This window comes from Gossypium arboreum, chromosome 7, assembly GCF_025698485.1.
Source record: "Gossypium arboreum isolate Shixiya-1 chromosome 7, ASM2569848v2, whole genome shotgun sequence".
NCBI classification, from domain to species: Eukaryota; Viridiplantae; Streptophyta; class Magnoliopsida; order Malvales; family Malvaceae; genus Gossypium; species Gossypium arboreum.
In genome coordinates, this window is record NC_069076.1 from 98754166 (window position 1) to 98781183 (window position 27018).

At 32.8% G+C, this 27018-nt stretch overlaps 2 protein-coding genes and 1 long non-coding RNA gene across 3 annotated transcripts; 2 read left to right on the forward strand and 1 right to left on the reverse strand.

Moving 5' to 3' along the window:
- The first annotated feature begins 2431 nt into the window (after positions 1–2431).
- Positions 2432–5643, forward strand: LOC108476064 (cytochrome P450 71A9-like). The gene is made up of 2 exons (XM_017778134.2): positions 2432–3467; positions 4875–5643. Exons 1-2 carry the CDS (start codon positions 2472–2474, stop codon positions 5481–5483), a joined length of 1605 nt encoding a protein of 534 aa, XP_017633623.2. The 5' UTR covers positions 2432–2471; the 3' UTR covers positions 5484–5643.
- Positions 5644–5923: 280 nt separating this feature from the next.
- On the reverse strand, positions 5924–8576 carry LOC108458608 (28 kDa ribonucleoprotein, chloroplastic-like). The gene is made up of 4 exons (XM_017758020.2): positions 7920–8576; positions 7707–7808; positions 6388–6669; positions 5924–6158 (listed from the first exon to the last, which is right to left on the reverse strand). Exons 1-4 carry the CDS (start codon positions 8433–8435, stop codon positions 6093–6095), a joined length of 966 nt encoding a protein of 321 aa, XP_017613509.1. The 5' UTR covers positions 8436–8576; the 3' UTR covers positions 5924–6092.
- Positions 8577–18400: 9824 nt separating this feature from the next.
- Positions 18401–25172, forward strand: LOC128295310 (uncharacterized). The gene is made up of 3 exons (XR_008285669.1): positions 18401–18526; positions 24142–24223; positions 25151–25172. It is a non-coding gene; the product is annotated as an uncharacterized LOC128295310 (long non-coding RNA).
- The last annotated feature ends 1846 nt before the right edge of the window (positions 25173–27018 follow it).

The window sequence follows — 27018 nt, forward strand, 5'->3', positions numbered from 1 at the left end:
ATATTATTTATAATTATATTTTATTTATTATTGATTTAGTTGAATATTTACGTAAAAATGAGCTTAAAGATTACTTTTGGCAAGTTTTTGTAGATTAATCTTTGAACACAATATTGCTTTAATATTTTGGTCATAACTTGAGGTATAGAACTCTGTTTGTGGCCTATAATATATCAATTAAAAGGGAATTGAAAGATCTAACTAAATTTATTTTATGACTCAAGCCCGGGTGTTCAAAAATGGCTTAGAAGTTTGACGTGAAAATACGCCAAAATTCTACTTTGTTTAATTAAGTGTACTTTTGTATTTTCTCCATTATGTTATTTTTGCTCTATAAATAAACATATTAAGTTAATAGCTAGAGATTAGAGATATAGCCACCATATAGCTATTATTTTGTTTCTTTTGTGTGTTTTCTTTATTTTAACTTTGAAATTTGATTTAGATAATTTGTGAGATCTAATTACCTTTCATCTTTTCACCCTTCTTTAGTCCTTACATATCTTATGATTTAATTACAAATATTTAGGTTTGTTGAATATTAGATTCATGTTCAATTGCTTAGAATATTTTTCTTGTCAATTGGAATTGTTAAATCTGTAATATTTTAATTTATTCCAATAATTGTAACGAACAACATAGTTAAATAATGCAGATATGCATTCTATGTTGTGTGAGCATGTGATCTAACTTAAATAAACCTCCCTTGCATGTGTTTGTTGGTTAGAATTCGGTCTCTCTCAATTGTAATGTTATCAGTAACATAAAGTTAATGTAAGGACAGATTGGTTGTCAAGCACTACATCAGTAACTATAACTATTTACTAGTGCTTGAAGCAATTGGAACTGCTCTAAATACTACTTTTGGGACTACTTGATTTTGCCTTCAAATATCAATTTGGACTCAACAATTTGTAACAGCCTATATATTGGTTAAGTGCGTCCAATCTTAAAATTGCAAGCTTAATATTGTTTTGTAATGTTTATGAAACTTTACATTGATTCCAATTTAAGTTTTGGCCTTTTATATGGTTTAAACATATTTATGAGATGAATGTGAGTTTAAATGTACTTCGATAAAGTTTTTAAGTGATTTGGAACTTGGTAGCATGTTTTGATGTTGTTTGAAGATAATTTGAAGTGTTTTTGAACTAATTTTTAGGTCCTTTGCATCAAGTCTCGAGACTTAGGAGCTAAGTATTGAGGCTTTCCCTCCAAGTCATGAGATTTTCTGTTCAAGTCTCAAAACTGACTTTATTGCACATGTATAACTTGTATTTTCGATTGTTTTAAACTTTTAGAGCCATTTTATGTTTTGAGCTTGTCCAAACACCTCAAAAATTATTCAAATTAATTTTAAAATGTATCTCATGTTTTCTAATTGTTGAAAATTGATTTACCTAATTATAACTAGTATTGAAATAATAGCTTGCTAAAAAGAAATTTTGTAATAGTGAAAAAGTGTCTTTGTGACATCTCTTTTCGACATGCAATATCGGACCGAATAATAGGTATTACTTGATTAGTCAATTTATTGATAACAATATCAATCAAACTTTTTTTTTCGAAGAAGAACTAACCCACCTCTAAACCGTTGTGTAGGTACCCCAAAACTTCTATCTACACACATTTTTTCTGTCCAAGTTTCTACAAGTGCCCAATGCAGCTTTCTTTTCCAGCAAACAAAGCATATTTGGGTTAATATTGGCAACATTTCCTTATAGACTTGAAGGAATTTATTATTTCCCACTCCTCTATAAATCCAAGAATGGCTTTGGTTGATAAATAAGATCATTAACTTGAGTTGCCTGTCCAACAGGCTCATCTGAATGCGGAATCCCATTCCAAGGTTTTGTTCAAACACCATCGTTTCTTTCCTCCATGTATCAATCGGGGATCATTGGAATGTTCAAATGAATTCCCCATCGTTGGCTCTTTCATGCAAGGAGAACTACTAGTCTCCGTATCCATATCCATATTCGTGAGCATCTAATGAGATATAAAGAGTCTCCACAGGATGAGAGTAGTTTGGGTCTTCAATTGAGTTGTAATAGATTTTATCAACATTACTATCTGATTTAAAAAAAAAAAAAATTTTACCCCCCTCCGACCAAAAAAAAAAGTCAATAGACATTATGATCCAAAGATGGAAGGATCTCTACCCTACATTGTAAAAATATCTTCATGCTTTCCAAAACATCACATCATCTCATTTGTTTTAAGTTATCCGGAGAGTCTTTGAATCAAAAACTCCCAACTTGATATGAAATTTTCTGTTTTATTATCTCAATTTTCATGATATTGACACCGGTTTAAAAATATCTCAATTTCCATCATATCGGTATTGGTTTGTGCCCACTAGTTTATGAACTGCACAAATTGATTGGTTCTACATTTCCAATTTGCTATTTACCACCGCTGATTATTCGACGGTCACGAACATAGTGCCAATTTTCTAACATTTTAAATACATGTTCTACTCCAAACCAATGTCAATATCATATCCATCCTTTAAATTCCATTCCTTTTCGTGCCAAACTCCAAAACCCATTGTTAAGAAATCTTACTCCATGGATTTTCAGTTTATCCAAACGCTTTCATTCATTGCTTTCACACTAATATTGGTGTTTAAGTACAAAGCTCGAACAAGAAGGCTTCCTCCTGGTCCATGGAAGCTCCCTATTATAGGCAACCTACACCAACTCGGTGACTCATCCCATAAATCCATTCAAAGACTCTCCCAACAATATGGGCCGATGATGTTTCTGCAACTCGGTGCCATTCCAACACTGGTTATCTCTTCCGCAGATGCGGCAATGGCGATCTTCAAAGGCCCCGGCGGCGGCCATGATCTCGCCTTCTCTGGTAGACCTACTAATTTATACGTTGCGAAGAAGCTAAGTTATGAATATAACAGTATAACTTTCGCTCCTTATGGTGAATTATGGAGGGAAATGAGGAAGATAGCAATAACGGAACTTCTTAGTTCAAAGAGGGTCCAATCGTTTCGAACTATAAGAGAAGAAGAAGTTGCAGCAATGGTGAATCATATTGATATAGCTTCCTCGTCATCAGCCCCAGTAAATCTTAAAAAACTCTCACTTTTGTTGTCGAACGACGTTGTATGTCGCGTTACATTTGGTAAAAAATACGGCGGCGGAGGTGACGATGGTACGAACAGATTCGATAGGGTGTTGCATGATATTCAGCATCTGGTGGGAGAATTTGTTGTGTCAGATTACTTTCCATGGATGTGGTGGGTGAATAAGTTGAATGGTATGGAAACAAGAGTTGAAAAGAACTTCAAAGAACTTGACAAGTTGTACGATGAAGTAATTGCCGACCATGTTGCTCCGACAAGAACTAAAGCTAACCATGAAGACATTGTTGATGTTCTTCTTCGGTTGCAAAAGGATGCACGTCAACTTATCACTCTTAACAATCAGCAAATCAAGGGTGTCCTCTCGGTATGCTATATAACATGCTTGTTGCCAAAATCATTATATATGGCATTTATTTATTTATATACACAAAGATGATTTAAACTCAAGTTAATTTTAGAGTAGATAAATACCTGGTTAATAAATCATAACTTAGGATTCACACAAATATACATATGATCTATAGTATCGAAAGGCAAAGTCAAGAAATTGTTTCAGGGCTCACAAAAAAAATTAAGACACCAAAATGTGATTTTACTATTATATTAACTTGTGATGTTTAAAATTTTAAAAGGGTTATATAAGCATTTTTAGTTGAATTTGAATTTTGTCAAAAGAAAAAAAAACTAAAAATAAAGAAAAAAAATATGATTTGTCATTTTCCTATTGGAAAAGGATAAGAATGACGTGAAATCACAGTTTCATACAATCCCTTCTCCTAACTAAGACACCAAATTGGTTGGGATATTATTAAAATATTCTCTAATATGGAAAGTAGTAATATTAATACGAGAGAGTTTTTATCGGGGCACCAACTATATTATTAAATTATTCTTTTTTTAATTTTGTTTAAACAATATTAGATTGTGCGGTTGGATCGAAAGTTAATTGAGTACCAGGCGCTTGATTAAAGATTAGATCGATTGACCCGCAAACTGGTTAAAACATTTTTTCTAACTTTTAACTTTTTTATGAATTTTTAATGATTTATTTGACTACCACCTTTTATATACAAAGTAACAAATACTAAATATATAATATAATTGTATATTAGAAAGTAAAATAACTTATATATATTTAATATATTTTATTAAAATCACATGTGTTTTGAAAAAGTAGACATGAGCTAATCATCTATAAATATAAATAAAATTTAAACTCAATATTTTTGAAGCTGAGATTAGATATATAATATTAACATCATTTTCATATATTTCAAAGACCCTATCGTGGTTTCATGCATGTATCTAAAATGTATACTTACAAAGAGGTCTGAAATATATGACAATGTTATATATAGATATATATTATTGGAATTTTAAGATATATTTTATATCCATATTATATATTAAGCTTAGTATCATAAGTTAATTTAATGTCAATTTAGTTAGGTAATAATAAAATATTTTATTTTAAAAATAAAATAATATTATTTTGATTATGTTTTTATCATTTCATATCTTTTATATAGAATAAATATATACATAATAGGATTTGAGCTCAAGCCTCTATGTTGAATTTAATATTTGTACTTTATGATTCAACCAAAATTCCAAAGCCACATTTGTTATTTATGTTAGTTTTTTCCATATATATATTTGTTATATAATTTTATTTTTCACCCAAATCGTATATGTGTCGTAATATAGGTATTATACTTGTGAAGAACTTTGGCAATAGTATATGTTTATCATTGAGTTGAAATGATTTCAGGACATGTTCATAGCGGGGACTGATACGACAGCTTCAGCTCTGGTTTGGACCTTCACTGAACTGATAAGAAATCCACCATCAATGGAGAAGGTGAAATATGAGGTACGAAAAGTTGGCAATGGAAGAGACAAAATTGAAGAAAGTGACATTCCCAAACTAAATTACTTACACTCAGTCATAAAAGAGACACTTAGGCTCCACCCACCAGCTCCTCTATTGGTCCCCCGAGAAACAATTAAGGACTGTGTTGTTGGAGATTACGAGATCCCGGCCAAAACAAGGGTTATCATCAATGCGAAATCAATTGGAACTGATCCGAAATATTGGGAAAACCCTCATGACTTTCGACCTGATAGATTCATTAAAAGTTCAGTTGATTTCAAGGGGCAACATTTGGAGTTTTTTCCTTTTGGAGTAGGACGAAGAGGTTGTCCAGGGACAAGTTTCGCAATTATGCTTCTTCAGCTCGTGGTGGCAAATTGCTTATATCGGTTTGATTGGAAATTGTCTGAGGGAATGAGTGTTGAGGACGTGGATATGGAAGAAGAATTAGGGATCACAGTATTCAAGAAAACTCCTCTTTGTTTGGTACCTATTAGGGTTGTGTAATTCCTTACTTTGCATTAATAAATTTGTCATTTGAGTTTTAACTCAGTTAGCATCGATATTGTTGTCAATGTAAAAAGACTTAAATTCCTCTTTGTTTGGTACCTATTAGGGTTGTGTAATTCCTTACTTTGTATTAATAAATTTGTTATTTGAATTTTAACTCAGTTGGCATCGATATTGTTGTCAATGTAAAAAAACATAAATTTAAGTACACTCAAATACATTTATCCTTTCATTTAAAAGTTGAGGTAAAATAATGAATAGTTCAAAGCACTGTATTAGAAAAAAAAAAGATATCAATTTGCATTTAACATCTACTTTCTCATATAGAAAAATTTTAAAGGTATCTACATAGTAATTTGCAAGACAATCCATATCTAAGGAAAAAAGGCAAAGTGTTATTCTAGTATTGATTCAGATAAAACAAGCAAAAGTAGAACTTTTCTAAATGATGGTTTCATAGCAATGGATAAATATATATTCCTTACAAATATACTAAAAACTGTAAATTTAACCTTAAAAAAAGGGGAAAAATAGGACAAGTTATTTGGGAAAAATGAAAAGGAAAAAGCAAACAGCAGTAGATCATGTATCTAAATCCTTTCAACATCAAAAGAAGCCTCGCCTTGGTCTTTCCTCTGCAACATTTACTCTTATTGCTCTTCCATCCAAACTCTGCAACAATTCAAAACGTGTTTAAGCTATGTTACTCGAACTTGGGTTGAAGTATTGAATACAGTTATGTATTTAGAAGATGATATCTTAATATGGGTTCGATACGAATGTTAAAAAATGAAGACTCGAAGCAATTACTTCTATGAATATGATATGGTGTTGCTTCGGGATTTATGGAAAACTATGACCAACAATATAGCAAAAATTTTAGAGGGAACACTAATAATACCTGTCCGTCAAGAGCAGCAATGGCATCATTCAATTCAGTTTCCGAAGACATAGTCACGAAACCGAAACCACGGGATCGGCCTGTCTCCCTATCATAGACTACACGAGCCTCGACTACCTTACCATGTTCACTGAACACTTGCTCCAGTCGAGCATTGTCAACATCCCATGGAAGATTACCTACATAGACTCTAAAAGCACGTTCAAAAACACGAGGAGGTTGGTCGACACGCGTTCCTCTAGGAGCAGCCTTATTAACAGTCAAGAGCCTTCCATTAAGGTCCTGTTTAAAAACAAGAAAGCAACAATGATTTAAGCACAAGCACCAAATTCCACTTTAGAGTTTAACATCAATCAACAAATCAAAGTAAAAGTTGATTAAAATACACCCTCAATCTCTGTACTTCAATGAAGTTTGAGATTTAGTCCTTTACTTGAAAATAAAATCATCTTACTTTCCCGATCTAAAAATTCTAATCCAATTATTAACATCATTTTCATTTTCTAACAAAATTTGCCAATGTGGGATATTGATTAGGCTGCCCTCATATCATGTGGCATACGATTGACAGAAACTAAAATGCCCCAATATTAATGGTCAGATTAGGATTTTTAAATTGAAATAGTAAAAGGGTTTAATTTTTAACCTTTTTTAAGTACAAGGACTAGATCTTAAAGTTTACAAAAGCATAGGAACAAGCGGCATATTTTGGCCATAAAAGTTAATACGAGTCAAAAGAAAGATGTAAATGCGGCAATCGGTTTTAAAAAAAAAATTAAAAGTCCAACACTTCTATTCTTTTGGTATATAACTCGAACACCACAGGCAGAAGCAAATCAAAGCCCCCTCTACACTACTAACAGGCAATTCCTGCGATGCCCCCTCTACACTACTAACATGCTATTCCTACTATTTGATCCTACGGTGTTGTAGGTACAAGGTGAACACCCTTGGCCAATCGGCCCGAAGCTAGAGTTCATGTCCAACGCTCATGTTAAAACACTATGGGATACACTTCATATACATTATAAAAACTTAATAAAAAATCCAATAAACTTTAGTCATAAACATACAAGTATCCAAGCTATGTTGCTCCTATTTTCAATTTTCTTTTAAATATGTGTCCAACACTCATGTTGGTCGCATATCCCGATATGGTATAGGATATTAAGGGAGATCCCATGTCGACTGGAGCTTTAACCATCCATGACACACATATCTATATAATAACCTATTTCCTTATATTTAATATCATAGATATTATTCCAGAAATATGAAAATCTAAGCCAAAAAAAAAAAAGTAAAACAAAAGAACTTACATAACGATTAAATTGTTCAACAGCCTTCTCAGCTTCCTCAATTGAACTCATTGTTACGAACCCAAAGCCACGACTTTGCTCAGTGTCTCTATTGTAAATAACCTGCAATCAGAATTAAACAAAACATTTTCAACATTTTCATGACCTAAAAACCCAAAAACAGAAGAATTTGAAACATTTTAAAAGCAGAAAAAAAAAGATTTTCTCTTAAACCTCAGCAATTTCCACAGTTCCTGCTTTCTCAAAAAGCATAGCTAGACTTTGACTATCAACATCGAAAGGCAAATTCCCAACAAACAATTTAGCTTCCTCAGAAGGTTCAGAACCCTCTTCTTCTGAATCACCACTTTGTTCTTCAAAGCCAGCATCCTCACCTTCAGTTCCCCAAATTGCTTCAGCTCCATCACTTTCATCGTTTTCCCATTTCGATTCCCCTTCTTCAGTTTCACTTTCATCCTCATCGATGGTGATGGTGGTGTCATTTTCTTCCCCTTGTTGAGCCCAATCTGATGTTTGGGCAACAAAGGAAACTAGAGAAGAGAAATGGGTTCTGGTTTTGAGGGTCAAAGAGGTTGAAGAATGGGATGATGAGAGGAAAAGATTGATTGGTTTTGGGGGAAAGGAGAGGAGGGATGGGGATTTGGAACAAGTGGTGAAGACTGAAGGGATACAAACGAGGCAACATGAGTCCGCCATGGATATGGATTTGGTTATAGAAGACATTTTCATTGATTGAAGAAAGGGAAGCTGGAGGAAACTGAAGGAGAGGGTTTAAGAAGAAGATGAAATTGAAAGGATAAGGGATGGTAGGCGGGAGAGACGAGGAGAGGGTTTATAGAAAATAAATAAAAACTAAAAGAAAATGGTATAAATTATCTTTAAATATGGTAAATGGTGGAAGTTCCTTAAGCAGGCCCTCGTAGTTGTGGGTTTCTTTGACCATTTTTATGGGCTTTGCGATGTTTCAGTTCAAGGCCTTGAACTTTTAGGAATATTTTTTCAAGTAAATTATAGATAAATATATAATTTGTTATGAAATGGTCGCTAATGTTATTTATTTGTAATATTTTAATTACTGAATAATTTGTAATAATAAACTCATATCACAATAATGAAAATTTTAAGTAAAATTACATGATTAGTCTTTATACTTTTTCTTTTCTTCTCTTTTATTTCTTGTTCTTCTCCTTTCCTTTTATTTTTTGTGCGATCAATGACTTAATTTGAATTCCTTTTAGTGAACAAAAAGAGACTAATAATGTTTCACGAGATTAAGTTTAATGATGAGTCTCACAATTCCTTTCCTTTTCTTCCATTATGTTTTCTTAGCCTATCAACCAGCATCCAAAGTCCAAATTGATCTTTTCCAGACTTATTTTTTTTCACTATAGTCATGGTGGATCCTGGTATTACAATTTCTTCCTTTCTGTTTTTTGAACTAAAGAGAAATTATCTTATCAACGATTCAGTCATTGCTAATAACAAAAGCTGCACAATTAAATTGGTACATAAGGTAATGGGCACTCCTCCAAGCACCAAACGTCAAATAGTAAACAAATAGAATACAAGAAGATTGTTTATGCAATTCGGTTTCTCTATGTCTGCAAAGTCTAACTCAATGAAAAATATTCACTCCTTTCAACACTTAAACACAAAATTAACCTATTCAATCACACTCATGATAAATTCCTTCACCCTCATACTTTGAAGACTCGATATTTTTATCACTAAATTCACTCATTGCAAATTCAGCAAGTAAAACTACAGTACAAAAATTTTACTATCAATAAGGTTTTACATAAATCTTTACAAGTATCTAATTATATAGTGTTTATAGAAACTTGTATAAAAAAATCTATTACAATCCATATAAAACAACCACTATAATAGTAAACAAGATAAAAAAGAATATTAAAAAATATTCTTGTCAACTAAGTCAATCCAATCACCCGTACATAATTCTTCAAGTAATATAATCTTTTATAATGTGCTAGATATTGTCCACAGTATAGCCTAAATAATAAATTGTAAAAACCTTAAATATGAAAATTATCTCTCAACAAATTTGGTGGGTGGAGGAGCAGGCACTTCCTCCAACACCAAATTGTGGGTTTCATATTTTCCAACCTATCCTGACCAGAACTCCAACATTGAAAGCATACCTTTGGCAACACTTCGTATTCAACTATCTAAACTTTACCTTTATTAATGGCTTTCAAGATTAGAGGTTTACTTAGATCTATGTTAATTGTCATCTTTGCAAATCTCCCCCTTCCACTGTTATCAGTTTTATAATCAATCATCATCGTCGAGCCAATCATCTCACCAATCCCTTTTAATGAGCTTGTCTTATACATCGTTGCCAAAAGCCCATATAACCTAATCCAGGTTACCACTTTCATCGGGAACGGCTACGTGCTTGTGAAGTTTGGTGTCCATGGTACCACGGTTAGATATTGCCCGAGACAACCCATGGGACTTCTTGAAATCTTCTTTTGACTGGCATACGGTAAGATATTGTGAAGGTTTTAAGGAGTTCCTTACATCAGTATGGCATACGGCTAGGGATGTGGTAAGGAATGTGGATGAGTTCTGCGCTAAAGTTCATGGTTGTACAAGGAGGTTTTCGGGTGTATTGATCCTAGAAAGCAGTTTCTTCTGAAAAGATTAGCGGGCATTGACAAAGCCCAAGAAAAATAGTATTCTTGCTTCCTAGCTGACTTAGAGGTTATTTTAAAGAAAGAATTTGATGAGGTTCTTCCAAAAGGGGAAAGCTTATGGAGACAAAAATCACAGTTGCAGTGGCTAGCTGAGGGAGACAGAAATACTAAATTTTTTCATGTGAGCACCATCAATAGGAGGCGATGGGATACAATAAGGGCTCTTAAAATTTCTGATTGAGTCTGGAGTGAGGATTAGGATGAATTAAAGTAACATGCCGTTAATTTCTCTGGAAAACTCTTTACTAAAGATGACAACCTACGGCATGATTACAGCCTAAGAGGATCCTTTCATGAACTCTCTGAGGTCGAACTCGAGTGTTTACGAGAAACAGTGTTGGATGAGGAGATCAGAGAAGTGATATTTGAAATGCAACCTTCAAAAGCCCCAGGGATTGATGGACTCAATGCATCCTTTTCCAAAAAAAAATGGGATACAATTGGGTCTAGTGTTTGTGATTTCGTTAAAAAGATTATGGCAGGTGGCTAACTGGCTGGTTGGTTAATCGGCTCTCTTGGTGTTGATACCAAAAGTCGACAGGCATGAGACAGTCCAACAATTTCGACCAATCAGCCTCTGCATGGTATTGTATAAAATTGTTGCTAAGGTGATTATTAATCATCTAAATCCTTTCTTACTGGAATGGTATTGCCAAATCAAACTAGTTTTGTTCCTGAGAGGAATATCCACGACAATATAATAATAACACAAGAAATCATCCATTTGATGAGGACGAAGGTCAGACATGGAGCTCAAGATAGACCTTGAAAAAACCTCTGATATGCTAGATTGAGATTTTATCAGAGATACATTGATGGATGTTGGGATTCTTAGTAACCTGCTGGATGTAATCATGCATTGTGTTACGTATTGTTCTATGCAGATCATTTGAAATTGTGGGTTTTCTGAAGATTTTAAACCAACACGCGGGATTCGACAATGAGATCTCTCGGCCTTATCTCTTTGTGTTATATATGGAACTTTTAGGTCGGTCCATTTCTAGTAAAGTGTTGCAAGGTACGTGGAAGCCATTCAAGCTTGCAAGAAATGATCTTTGCATCTCTCCTTTATTTTTTACAAATGACCTATGTGAAAGCTTCTATAGATCAAATGAATGTTATTTATGAAGTTCTTCGGTAGTTTTATGAGCATTCAGGGTATCAAATCAAGGATACTAAGACCCAAATCTACTTCTCCAAGAATGTAGTAGATGAGGAGAAAGATGTAATTAGTAGAGGGTTGGGGTAACACTTGCCAAAGCTACCTTGGCGGCCATTCCGATTTATCCCATGCAATGCTCTTTTATTCTTAAGGGTGTTTGTCCTGAAATGGAGCGTATCATACGAAATTTTGCTTGGGGCTGAACCAATGATAACAAAGGTATTAATCTTATTAATTGGGAAACTTTTTGTTTACCATTAGATAATGGAGGTCTCGGTTTTAAGCATATTGATTCGCAGAATGATGCGCTTTTAATGAAATTTGCCTTTGCACTGATCACCAAAATGGATCATCTGTGGGTACAAATTCTTCGATCCAAGTATAAAATGGATGGACTAGTGCCCAACAAGCTGAAAGACAAGAATGTTTCAAGGCATTGGAAAGGAATTGGTAATGTTCGGGAAGATGTGAAGCTACACGTAATCTGGTAGATTGGTAAAGGGTCTTCAATTGACTTCTAGAAAGATGCTTAGGTGCCTGAGTTTAAACTTCTAAAGGATGTTTGCTTATCTTTGGACAATATCCCCAATGGTTTTACCCCGATTAATACCAGGTCAAAGATGAAGGCGAATGGGATATGAGGAGGATTGCTTAATTGTTGCCAGATCATGTTGTTATGAAGATTAATGCAATCAGGCCTCCTCTAAATTTCGATATCTATGACAAGCTTAGATGAAGAGAAGATAGAAAGTTCAACTTTTCTACGAAGTCGGCCTATGCAATGCTTACAAGGAATCGTTAATTAGCAATGGACAAAAGATGGAGATGGATATGGGAACATAAGGTGCTCAACAAGTAAAAACTTTTTTATGGATGATTTGCAACAATAAATTAATAACTAACAAGGAATAGATGAAGAAGAGCTTGACAATGGTCCACATTGCCCATAGAGTACCAATCAAGAAGAAGATGTTAGGCATGTAATGAGGTGGTGTCTCCTTGCCATATCTATTTGGGTCAATCTGGTTAAAGCCTAAAAAGTAGAGGAGTTCATGTCAATGAATATCATGGAATGGGTTGTTACGAACCTCTCCAAGCCTAGTTATTTTGCAAAACAGGATGAACATTGGGATATTCTCTTTGGAATTTTGTGCTAGAACTTATGGGATTCCAGCAAAAAAAAAAAACTAGATTTTTAATGACACATTGAATCTGAAACTATTTTGGAGGCAAGCAAGAGGATGTGCCAAGAGATTTGCACAGCTCTCTTGTAAGATAATGCAATTGGTGTTGATACAGTGAGTCGGATAAATCGAGATATATGCTAGAAGCGTCCGTCGAAAGAGTGGCTTAAGGTTAACTTGGGTGGTGCTAGAGAGATTGATACAAGAATTGCTATTGACGAATGGATAAGGTGCTATGGTCGTAAGATAGGCAATGCTTGGTGTTTGATGCGGAACTCCGGGGAGCCCTGGATGGCCTCCACCATGCTTGGTCCCTTGGCGCAACGAAGGTGATCTTAGAATTGGATAACCTAGCTATTTTTAGGGTGATTAAAGGCTATGAAGATGGAAATCATCCCTTAGGAGTTTTCAGCAAATAAAACATTTCCTTCAAAAGCCATGGCAAGTCCAAGTGCAACACTACCACAGAGAAGATGTTAGGATTTCAACCCGATTAAGCAATGAACAAGAAAATAGCGGAATAAATTAAGAAATTGAACACACAAATTTAACGTGGAAAAACCCCTCCAAAGAGGATAAAAAACCACGGGCAAAGATAATTTTACTATAATGGCAAAAGAACGAAGAGTACAAAAGATGGAGATAAAAACTAAACCCCGAAAACCCGAAAATAAAGAACCCACAAAACGTAAACACAAAATTCTCTAAACGTGTTATGAGTTCTAATCTCTAATAGGTGTATTTTTCTAAGGTTGTAAAAGAGCCTATTTATAGGCTAAATTCATAGGTCAAATAATAATAAAATAATCTAAACTAATCAGTGTTTGATTGAAACAAGTAAACAGAGTTTGACTGAAAGATTATTTCTCAAATTTGACTGAAAATAGGAGTCATATTTAACAAATCTCCACCTTGACTCGTATTTTCACAACGTCATCTTTGGTAAAGCCCGCCACGAGCCTATCTTGAACTATGCAGGGAATTAACTGAGTCGAATTTGTGCTTAGAAACTAGAAGCACTACAGCAAAATAGGTTTTTAGCGGCTATAGGTTCACCTTTAGCAGCGCTTCAAGAAAAAACGCCGCAAAATTTACGCTAAACGCCGTCGTTTTAGCTGAGCTTCAGTGGCATTAGCGGCGTTTGTACAAAAACGCCGTTATAGATCAGTATTGGTGGCGTTTTCTAAAAAGCGCCGCTAAAGGTGTGCATATAGCGGCGTTTGCAAAAAATTTGCAAAACGCCATTGTCTTATATTGAGCTTTTTAGTGGCTCTTTTATAAGAAACGCCGCTATATACACACCTTTAGCGGCACTTTTTAGAAACCGCCGCTAATACTAATCTATTGCGGCGATTTCAAAAATGCCGCAAAAAATTTAGTGAAACGCGTTGTTTTATGTAGAGCTTTTAGTGACACTTTTATGAAAAACGCCGCTAATACTGATATTTAGCGGCATTTTTTTACAAACGCCGCAAAAATTTTGTGAAACGACGTCGTCTTATGTAGAGCTTTTAGTGGCGCTTTTAGAGAAAACGCCGTAAATTCTGATCTATAAAAAAATCTTTTCATCTTTTTTTTTTGTACTTTAAGTGGTTTATTTATATTAAAATACAATTTATTTTTAATTGAATATTTAAATTCTTCGAAAAAAATAATGACACGTAGGAAAAATTTGAAAGTAAAAATATAGAAAAATATTTGTTAAAATGATAAAATACTATTATTTAAAATAATTTTAAAGATTTTGGTATATGACTGATTGTTTTAATTTATATGTTAAATATTTTCTTATATAATTGTAAAAGAGATTGTATTAATTTCAAAATATTGAATTAATTATCATTATAGTTTAGGGTACTTTACGGTTTAGAGTATATGGTTAAGGGTTTAAGGTTTATGAGTTATTATTTTAAGGTTTAGGGATTATGGGGTTTAAGGATTATGGTTTAAGGGTCAGGGGTTAGGGGTTTAGAGTTTATGTTTTATGATTCAGGGTTTATGGATTAGAGATTAGGGATTATGGGTTTAGGGTTTAGATTAATTAATATTTTTTAATTTATATATTAAATAATTTCTTATACAATTGTAAAAGAGATAGTGTTAATTTTAAAATATTGAATTAATTATCTTTATAGTTTAGGGTTTACGGTTTACAAATTAGGGTAAATGGTTAAGGGTTTTAGGGCTTATGAGTTACTACTTTAAGGGTTTTAGAATTATGGTTTAAGGGTTGGGGTTTAAGGTTTAGGGTTAAAGGTTACGGGTTATGGGTTTAGGGTTTATGTGTAAGGTTTATGGTTTTAGGGTTTATGGTATAGGGTTAGGGGTTTAGGGTTTAGGGTTTATGAATTATGATTTAAGGTTTAGGGGTTAATAGTTACGGGTTATGGGTTACGGGTTAGGGGTTTAAGGTTTATGTGTAGGGTTATGGATTTTAGTGTTTATGAATTAGAGTATTAGGGTTTAGATAAATTAGTATTTTTAATTTATATATTAAATAATTTTTATATAATTGTAAAAGAGATAATATTAATTTTAATATCTTAAAATATTAGAGTAGTGGTGTTTTTGAAAAAATGAAATTATTTAGATTAAATTTTTAGATTAAATTATTTAAGATATAATAGATAAACTTTATATATTTAAACATTAGATTTAAAAAAACATTGATAACAAATAAAATTAATTACAAAAAAATGAATATAAAATGGAGGTTAGTGGCGTTTTTGAAAAAATGCCACAAAAAGTATTTATTTTTAACTAAAATGCTGTCGTTTTAATTGGAGCTGGAAGGGGATTAGTGGCACTACCATACAAACGCTACAATAGATGAGATTTAGTGGCGCTTTTCCAAAGCGCCACAAACGTTTAAAATTTTGTCACTGAAACGGCGTCGTTTTATTTTCTAACATTTTATTCTCCCCTCATACCCGACACTTAGCCATTTCCACAATTTCCACCCTTTAACAGATTTCCCCCAATTCACTACATTTCCCCTAATCCCTAAATTTTCCCCCAAATCCCTAAGCATCCGAAGCTCCTGAGGCTACCGGACCACCTACTCGTCACCGTCCGCCGTCCTCACTGCTGCGTCGTCGTCGCTCTCCACTGCCGCAACCATAGGTAAATGAAGGTTCAGTTTTCTTGATATGTCATTAATTAGTTTTCTTGTTATATCATCCAACCCCATTGTTGAGGGCATAAATATTACTTAGGAGACTGCTGCATGTGCTTATATGTGTGTGACTAACTTGCTGCTACTACAATAAAGCTTGGACTAAAACAACAATTAGACTGATAAAACAAAACAAAACGTTGGTTAATTTAATGGATGAGCATGTGCTTTGGCAGCTGAAAACAAGGGAAAGAGTAAAATTAGTAGGAAAGTAGTAGCCTCCAAAAAGATTAGGGGCTTAATGCTGCAATTGACTTGATTTAGTAATGGCCAGTGGATCCATGTAGGGTAAACAAATTCAACATTTTCTGCTGCTACTTTTTGCAAATGTTATATATACATAATTTTTTATATCTTGATTACAACAACCTCAAGGGTAAGCAATTCCTCATTATATTGTTTCATTCATTTTTCTTATATAATTTCAATGAACAATTGTTTTAAATATTGAAGGATGAAATTAAACAATAACTGTTTAGTTTAATGCTAATAAAAATGAACTTAGTCATACAATAAATCTTTATTTGTTTTTGTGTCAATTGAGTCATCTTATCAAGTATGACTTCACTCCTCTTGTCAAGTTTGCCATCTTATAAGGAGTCGTTTTAAGCCTTTAACTGAACTCTTCAGATTTTGCACTTTCGTTTCCTTAGAACTTGTTAATTGAAGTGATGAATATCATATTTGTTCATCTAGAACTGTTGTTTGTTCATATTGATGGTGACCATTGTTATACGATGTCTTTTCGAGTTCAGTGCTTGATAGATTTTTTGGATGCTTCAGTTTTTTTTCTGGTGATCTCTTATGGTGGCTTTGTGTCATAGGGTTTTGTAAAACTTACGTTTTTTCTGAGTAATTAAAATTAGTTGGAGCTGGCATAAGTACTATCAAATTGAATGAAATTTACATGTTAAAAAAAACACAACAACATACGCCTATAGTACCCACAAAGAAACTAAGGATATGGTAGAAAAATGTTAGTAAATTTTAATATATTTAATTTTAACATATTATACAATGAATGAAACTTTATAAATTTCTATAATTAAATCCTATATTAATGGATTTTTGCAAATGCTATATATACATAATTTTTTTATTCCGAAACAAGTTTTATATAGACATGATTTTATATGCATCTATTCCAGCATGTACTTTTCTTGCATTTGCACAATAATCATGTATATCTTTTCTCAATGTTGATGATGACTACAGTTAGGAATCGGCGAAGAGAAGGTTTTGCAAATTAGACGTGCTGTTCAAAAATATGGCAATCTCATAGGCTTCAGTGAGTTACAAGAGCTTCTTTACTCTGCTCTTTTTTTTTTCTTTTTTCTTTTTTTTTTTTGCATATTGGGAAGTGCTATTTGATATGATATTCATGTCTGACATATATCCGGCTATGGATATAGTCATATAGAGATAGTCTCTTTAAAGATACCTAAAATACATAAAGAAGCTTTAAGAAAATCCGGATATACCTGTATCAAAAATATATATTTTTAACGTTTTAGAATATTTTTAATCATATTAGACAAATTTCTTGAATTATGTTTGAGGTTTTAATGTGCATGTTTGTGGAATTAAAATTTACGTTTTCTAGTGGTCCTGTTTTTTGATCTGCAGTAGAGCGATTTACACTCGGAGTAAGAAATCCCACAGCTTTCTTCGCAGGGTCTCTGGTTAGTAAATACTTCTATATCTCTCTACATGATACTGTTGACTATGTTCTCAAACTTGAGTGTGAGTATACTTGTGCAGACATAAATTTTTAGAGTGTAGATGCAATGATTTAAGTTTTGATACTAATACATTTATATATGATTGAAGATGACGAAAATTTTTTATGGTGATGATGATTTATGATAAATATTAAATTGTAAAAAAAAATAGAATATTGATTATAATATATTGCATTAAGATCATCAAGTGCTGGCCTTGAACCTAGATCAGCTCTACATTTCTGCAAACGACTTAGATTTTACTCAAAACTGAATAAAAGCTGGCTTGTCAATCCATAGTCAACTTGTGTATGTACTGCCTTTTATTACTTTTAAGTCTTAAATATTGATTTAGCCTAAATAAATAAAAGGTAAATTGCATTCAAAGTCACAAAATTATTAGTAAATTTTTGTTTTGGTCATTGAACTATTCAAAATTGCCATTGGTTTGTTCAATTTTGCGTTTCTATTGGTTTTCCTTTGTGCTGTTTATAGAGAAGATTGTTGGTTTCGATGCTACTTATGTTGTGATTTCTAGTTTCTACAGTAATTACTTTGTCACTTGTGGGTTTCAACTTATCAATTTTGTGGATTTTCTAAAATACCACGTATGGTTGACAAGTATTTTTTCTTATTTTCCTTCTTTATGATGTTTCTCTTCATAGAATGTAATCTTCTTTGTTCTTTCTCTTTCGGATTGAACCTGTTTCCTTGGTGTTGTAGGTGATTCAAGGGCAAGCATAGAAAATCCATTGGAGTGGCTCTTTTCTAGTAGTTTGGCATCAAATTATCAGGACCTTCATTTGCTGCTCTTTTCATACACTAAAGCAATATACAGAAAGCCTAGATAGCCAAAAGGTTAGTTATGATATTGAACTTATTTTTTATTATTTAAAAAATTAATAATACAAGTAACTGCGATTAGTATTGATTGTCTTTGTCTTAGGTTAAATTATGATTATAGTCTTTTTACTATGTTTAGGTTTAAGATTCGGTTTGTATGTTTCAATTTGTTATAATCTAATTTGTTTACTTTTAAAATAATTTTTGGTTAGAAATTTTATTTTAAGAAGACTCATATCGATAATTTAATTAGAAAAAGTATTAATGTTAAATTAAAATATAAAAATTATAATAAGGAAAATAAATGGACACGTCTCATCTATTGACTTTATCAAGATTTGATTTGGTAAGAAGAAAATTCAAATTGGATTAGATGATTGTTGAGTTAAGTATGTGGTAAATCCATGTCTTTGAGGAAAGATTTAACTTTATCTCTTGAATTGAGTTTTTTTTAATTATTATCAAAAGATTTAATGTTTAATGTAAAAATTGAGCTTATGTTGTAATTAGAAATAAGTCTAATCCAACAGTTCGACTTTTATTTCCATTTTTTATATAAAAATTGAATTTTTGTTGCACAATTTAAACAATATAAGAGACAATTCATGATTGAACCAAAAAAATGACTAAAAGTATCGTTGAGTTTCTATATTTGCTTAAGGTTGAAAAAACCCTTAATTTTTTTCAAAAAAATTTAACTAAGCTCCTTGTTCTTTTTTATTCATTTGGGTACTTAAACTTTTAAAATGTATCAAAAAGGTTCTCAAATTTTTTTAAAAAAAAAGTAATTAAACCCCTACTTTTTTTCACTCAATTGGGTACTTAAACTTTCAAAATGCATCAAAAAGGCCCTCAAACTTTTTCAAAAAAAATTAAGCCCTACTTTTTAAAAATTATAAAAATTTAAAATCAACAAAAGTTATAAATATTATTAAATTTTAATAAAAATTCAAATACTAAAACGTAAAAAGAATAAGTTATAATTACTATTAAATTTTAATAAAATTTTATTATTTTAATAAAAATAAGTTCAATATCATAACTATTTTAATAAATAATAAAATTTTATATAATCTCTATGTTTATTTATAACCTTTCTTTAATTCTTAAAACGTAAAAAGAATATGTTTAAATGCACTTAAACTTGTATTCTCGAAATTGCTACAACAACAATAATACCAATTAAATAAAAGTTGAATTCGATTTCTTTAGAAATTTGAAAATTTAATATTAAAAATAAATAAATATTGTGATATCAATGCCTAAAATAATCAATTCATGTGATTTTGATATTAATAAAATGGACTATCTCACCACGCAGATCCAACAACAAGGCTCCAAGTTGGAGAACAAAATTTATTCATGTGATTTTTTTAAAATTTATTTAAATTTTATTTAATTAAAATAATTTTTTTAAAGGAAATAATATTTATCTTAATGTTAAATATATATCATATAATAACTTACAAAACTTACATAATACATAAATATATATCATAAATATATATCATATAATAACTTACATAACTTATATACCTTACAAAATACATAAATATATATCTTAAATATATATCATATCATAACTTACACAACTTACATACCTTACATAAATGTATATCATAACATAACTTACATAACTTACTAAGCTTACTTAACTTACGTAATACATAAATATACACTTCAAAATCCCCCTGCCTGAATTAGTTTACACCTATTAGATAATTTGTACTTGATATATATTATCTATTTTAGTAAACGCAATTTATTGTCAACTTTAGATTTCAAGAACTACGAAATGGATAGGAGTTGGATGAAATTGTCAAGGGTAAGCAATGCCTATCGAAATGGAGTACAAACTTTTCTAAATTTTTCATTTCAAAATGCAAGCCAAGAGAATATGATTCTTTGCCCGTGTAAGAAGTGTGGCAACATCAATTGGCATTTTCATGAAGTTGTCTACGAGCATCTAATTGTTATAAAAATGGATTTTCCATGGAGAGTGTACATCTAGTGGAACTTCTTCAACGATTAATCCAACTTATCCTGATACTGATTACCACCAGTATGTTAGACAAGATGACATGGAAGGTATGTTGCGGGATGCATTTAATATGTACAGTCATGATGAGCAATCGTTTCCACCTAACTTTATTGCATCCGACAATTGTAATATTGGTGGAAATGTTTTTGCGAAACGGGAACAAGTGCACCTGATGAGGAGGCAAATGAAGAAGTGGCGAAGTTCTACAATTTACTTAATGAAATGAACGAAGAACTTTACGAGGGATCAAAATATTCGAAATTGTCCTTCTGTATTCATCTATTTCCCTTAAAATGTTTGGGAGGGTGGACCAGAAACTCTTTTACAATGCTGTTAGAGTTTCTGAGAGAGATGTTTTCGTTTGCAAAAATCCCCCAGTCTTGTCAAGATATGAAGAGACTAATAAAAGATTTGGCCTTGGATACGATAAAATTCATAGTTGCCCAAATGACTGCATGTTGTACTGGGGTGATTAGAAGAACCAACAGTCTTGTCATGTTTGCGGTAAGTCTTGTTGGATGAATGCGAATACAGAAGATGTGAATGGGAATGAAGGTAGGGCACATTTAAGAAAGAAGCCAATCAAGGTTATGCGATATTTTCCCCTAATACCAAGACTTCAAAGGCTTTTCATGTCATCAAAAACGGCCGATTCTATAAGGTGGCATAATGATCAATGAACCGATGATAGATTATTAAGGCATCCCGCTGATTCTTTAGCTTGGAAATCGTTTGACAGTAAATTTCCAAGCTTTGCAAGCGATCCTCGGAATGTGAGGCTTGGGCTAGCAGCTGATGGCTTTAATCCTTTTAAAATCATGAGTACTTCGTACAGTACTTGGCCTGTAGTGCTTGTTCGTTGCAATTTGCCTCCATGGATTTGCATGAAGCAATCTTCATCTATTTTATCAATGATTATCCTTGGAGAGAAAGGTCCCCAAAATGATATTGACATCTATTTGCAGCCACTTATTGAAGAGTTAAAACAGTTATGGTCGGGTGTTGAGACATATGATGTATTAAGAAAGGAGAACTTTAATTTACGTGCAGTTTATTGTAGACAATTAATGATTTCCCAGCTTATGCTAATTTATCGGGTTGGAGTACTGAAGGACGTTATGTCTGTCCTTGTTGTGCTGCGCAAACTTGTTCGAAATGGTTGTATAATGGGAAGAAGTTCTCTTACATGGGCCATCGTCGGTGGTTAGATAGAAATCATAAATTTAGATTTCAGAGGACTCTATTTGACGGTACTGAAAAGTACAGAGGAGCTCCTGAGCAGACCGTTAGATCTGAAATCTTGTTTTTGTTAAAAGATATCAACTTTAGTTATGGGAAGATGAATCAACCACCTATCACGCAAACAAGGAGAATATCGAGGGATGAATCTGATGATGAATCTGACGAAGAGGATGATCCTAATGAAGCGGACTTGTGGAAAAAAAGGAGTATTTTTTTTAGTTGACTTATTGGGACCACAACATTTTACGCCACAATCTTGATGTCATGCATATTGAGAAGAATGTCTGCGAGAACATAATTGGGACAATTTTAAATGTCGATGGAAAATCAAAAGACAATCTTCAAAGTCGACTTGATTTAGTTGACATGAGAATTCAGCGTGATCTTCATCCTCAAGTACTTCCGAATGGGAAATATCGGTTGCCGCCTTCTATTTTTTCAATGTCAAAGAAAGAGAAAGAGGTGTTTTGCATGGTGTTAAAGGATATAAAGGTCCCAGATACATATGCGTCAAATATATCTCGATGTGTGAGTCTTAAAAATCGAAGATTATATTCATTAAAATCACATGATTTCCACATCTTGATGCAAGATTTACTCCCAGTTGCTTTACGGTGCTGCATGTTAAAAAAAGTGACGTCCTGTATAATTGAACTATCCAATATAATGAAAGCTATTTGTGGCAAAGTTTTAGATGTTGAAGAACTTAAGAAAGTACAGGATCGAGCTGCTTTAACTTTATGCAATTTGGAGAAGATCTTTCCACCTTCCTTCTTCACTATTATGGTGTACTTGGTAATCCATCTTCCTCACGAAGCAATACTTGGTGGACCGGTTTTTTATCGATGGATGTATCCTATAGAACGGTGCTAATTTATTTGTCAAGTATTTATTCATTCGCCTCTATACATTTAGTTACAACTTTTGATAAATATTGTATATCGTGTTTAAGTTCCTAAGCAAATTGAAATCTTATTGTCGCAATAAGCGTTATCCAGAAGGATCAATTGCTGAAAGCTACTTGGCAGAGGAGTGCATGACCTTCTCTTCTAGATATTTAGAAGATATTGAAACACGATTGAATAGACTAACTAGAAATGCTGGGCTCAATGATCATAACTTGGCCGAAACTTATTTATTCCAAAGTTATGGAGAACCAATCGGCAAAGTTGAAATTGCAAAATTAGATGATATATCGTGGATACAAGCACATCGATATGTACTTTTTCACCACGATTTACTTGAACCGTTACGCAAGTAAGTTCTAAAATTTCCTCACATATTCGTCATTTTGATTTATTTATCTTCTAACCAATTAAACTTGTTTTTAACATAGTGAGTACAAACAAATTTGGAGATCTCGTGCACGCTCTCGAAGATTACAACATCGAGATATTAATAAGTTATTCACAAAATCTTTTCATGAATGGTTAAGCCAAACGGTATGTAACTAAAGTTAATAAGTTACATATAATCGCGAAATTTAGTTAATCAAATAAAAATGTTTTTATATAATACATTTATAATTATTCAATTTACTTTCGATTCAATAGGTTTGGAGTGGGAAGGACATCAATGACGAGGTTAAATGGCTTTCCCAAGGTCCGAACAGAGTAATAAAAAGATATAGTACCTTCCTCATCAATGGATACAGATTTCATACAAAGTATCGCGAGAGAATGAGGAAAACTCAAAATTGTGGAGTTGTTGTTAATCCTTGAATTACAAGTTTGCTAGTGCTAGAGACAGTAATTCGGTTAAGGGTAATGTGGAGTATTACGGACTTCTTACCGACATTATTGAGTTGGATTACTATGGCAGATGGAAAGTTGTCTTATTTGGTGTGATTGGGCTGATGTTAATACTGCTCGAGGAATTAAAAAATATCAATTTGGTTTTACAATGGTGAATTTCTTTCGCTTGATTCACACTGGACAACAATTGATGGATGAGCCATATGTATTTTCCTCTCAAGTGAAACAAGTTTTTTATTCGAAAGATCCAACTGATGAGGGTTGGTATGTTGTACTCTGAAACACCCCTAGAGACTTGTTTTACATGGGTAATGGAAGTAGAGATGACATCGTTGAAAGATCAGAAACATTACCTTTTCCAAAACAAAACTTAGATGAAAATATCTCTAGTACTAGTACACAACATCAATGGGTTCGACATGATGTGGATGAAGATATTTACGAATAATGATACAGTAAGATTTTACGATTTTTTAATTATATGTAATATTATAATTTTAATCTTGGTCATGTTATATAATTTAACTATTTTATATTTACTATTATTGTTGTAATTTGTTACTAAAACTTTAACTATTTTATGTGTATTGCAGGAAAAATGCGTAGAAGAAGATTACGAGATTTAAGTATTGTCCAGAATACTCCAAATTCGGAAGAAGCAAATAGTGAACAGCAGTGTAATATCCTGATTTTGGGCCTAGTCGGAATAGTGGTTTCGTGACCACAAAATCCGAGATAGAAATAATTATTTTATGATTATTTTAAGGTCTATGATATGATTGCATGATTGTGTGAAAATTTCGTGAAGAAATTTTATGCATAAAGTGCTTAATTTGAAATTTGGGACTAAATTGAATAAATTGTAAAACTTGTGTTCTAGAAGTATTTTGCATAAAATTGAATTAGATTATTAATTAGAGGTCCTTAAAGAGTAATTTTACCAATTTCTAAGTCTATGGACAAAAATTAGGACATGGAAGGAATTTTTGGAAAGTTTAGTAGTAAGGGCATTTTGGTCATTTAGGGTAAAATGAATTAAAATACAAAATTAAAAGCCAATTTTGCTCATCTTCAACCCCATGGCCGAATATAGCAAGGAGAAACCATGGCTAGGGTTTTCAAGCTTCCAAGCTCGATTGTAAGTCCGTTCTAGCCTCGCTTTTAATGATTTTTACGTTTTTGGAGTCCCTAGCTCGATTTAGCTTATGCTAGCAATAATTTAACCTAGGGTTTATATTTGGAAAAATACCCATAGGTGAAATTTGTGTATTTTGGTGTTTTATGATAGAATGTGAGGTTTTAAATTATGTTAGACAACTTGTGCTACTCGGTTTTAAGTGAAAACGAGCAAAAGGGCTTAATCGGTAAAAATACCTAATAGTCATAAGTACATGTTAGAGTGAGAATTTGATGTTGCCATAGAAGGAAAAATGATCAGCATGTCATAAAACATAAGAAAATAGGCTGAATTTTAATTTACGAGCTTTGGGGCAAAAGTGTAAATATGCAAAAGTTTAGGGCAAAATTGTAATTTTTCCAAAATATGATTTTGGGTCAATTTGAATAATGTGAGTCCTAATTAGACTATATTTTAAATGATAGAGCAAGGAAAACTGAAATTCGGGCTAAAATGGGGAAAATACCAAGTTGTGGACTTAAATGGTAAAATAGCCATTTTCGCATACGAGGTAAGTTCATATGTAAATGTTGGTCACATAGTTATTATTTTAAATGTTTTAATGTTTTTAAATGATATGATAATTATTATGAAATATTATACTTGTGATAATTGTTTGATAATATGTAATTATGTGAATTACTTGATGAGTATGAACTATCACCAAGTATCGATTTCGATATTCCGTGGAAGACGGAAAAGATGTGAGATCGAGGAAAAGGCCCGTTTGAACCTTAGGAATAGATTAGGATACAAGTGACATGTCACTAGGATGGTTGAGCATCCGAACTCGTTGAGTTGAGTCCGAGTTCACTTATGGATGCGAGCGTCCAACTCGTTGAGTTGAGTCCGAGTTCGTGAGATGTAACTAGGCATCCGAACTCGTTGAGTTGAGTCCGAGTTCACTTACGGATGCGAACGCCCGAGCTCGTTGAGTTGAGTCCGAGTTCACTTATGGGCGGGTTACATGGTAGCTTGGCTACATATGTGGCACTTATGTGCAAACTTTCCATGTATCCGAATTATATTCGATGTGTTTAACGGGTAAAGTTCTACTCAAATGGAGGAATACTCAAGATGAAAGGGACGATTGGTAAGTGTTGTGAAATGGATACTTTGAACAGGTATGTACTTAACCCTCGGGTTGAAAACTCGATATAACAACAATATGGTAAGATGATAAATGAAAAGGTGATATGAATGTCTTGGTGATGATTATGCAAATGATGTTTTATGTTTGCTTATATGGTTATGTTACTTGCTATTTGCATGTGAGCTTACTAAGCATTTATGCTTACTCCCTCCTTTTCATTCCTTGTAGTGTTGACAAGCCAGCTCGAAATCGGAAACGGTCGGAGGCACGCCACACTATCCGTATACCATCTTGGCATAATGGCTTGTATATTTTGAGTATGGCATGTATAGCATTATAATCATTTTATATGTATGGTCTTATGATATGGTTATTGAGTGGTATGGAAATAGAAATGCTTATAATGATTAGCCATTGGAATGGCTAATCATGATCATATTTGGTATTATGTATGTCAAATTGCTAGCTAATCCATGGAAACCATGAAATAGGTAAAATTTACCATAAAATAGATTCAGACAGCAGCAGTAACGTGAGTTTGAAAAATCACTAAAAATAGTAGAAATGGAATTAAATAATGAATAAGTTATGGAATCGAAGCTTGATGAGTCTATTTTCATATGGAATAAGCGAAACAGGTATATGAGCTATATTTTATGAAATGTTTAAATTTTTGTGAAATAGGGCCAGAGCGATTTCTGGATCCCCTGTTCTGACTTTGGAAATTCACCATAAATTTTACAAAGATAATTAGAAGTCACGCTTTATATGTACAGATTCCTTATTGAGTCTAGTTTTATTAGAGACAAACGGCATAGTCATTGAAGGTCTGTATAGGAGATATCTGATTCGTAATACACAGAGGTCAGAGTAGTTGAACCCTGAAATAGGGAGACTTTAACTAATAAACTGTACTAATTGGCCCAACCAAAATTCTAGAAAAAATTAGTAGATATATATATGAGTCTAGTTTCAGGAAAAATTTACGGAATTGGATTTCGAGTTTTGTAACTCGAGATATGATTTTTAAAGCGACTGTGATGCAGTTAGCCAGCTTGTCTGGAAATTTTAAAATGAATTGTATGAGCTGTTTAATTAATGAATTAAGTCCGTTAACACCTCGTGTTCGACTCCGGAAACGGTCTCGGGTACGGGGTGTTACAAGCAGACAGTTGTTGGATCTTCAAATGTGCCGAAGAC

What these genes read in the sequence shown, in the direction of transcription:
- LOC108458608 (XM_017758020.2), bottom strand. Translation starts at nt 8,435, where the DNA reads ATGAAAATGTCTTCTATAACCAAATCCATATCCATGGCGGACTCATGT. An exon ending in TTGAACAATTTAATCGTTAT is followed by an intron (nt 6,670 to 7,706) that starts GTAAGTTCTTTT and finishes GTTTTTAAACAG; the next exon opens with GACCTTAATGGAAGGCTCTT. An exon ending in TTGCTGCTCTTGACGGACAG is followed by an intron (nt 6,159 to 6,387) that starts GTATTATTAGTG and finishes GAATTGTTGCAG; the next exon opens with AGTTTGGATGGAAGAGCAAT.
- LOC108476064 (XM_017778134.2), top strand. Translation starts at nt 2,472, where the DNA reads ATGTTCTACTCCAAACCAATGTCAATATCATATCCATCCTTTAAATTC. An exon ending in AAATCAAGGGTGTCCTCTCG is followed by an intron (nt 3,468 to 4,874) that starts GTATGCTATATA and finishes AAATGATTTCAG; the next exon opens with GACATGTTCATAGCGGGGAC.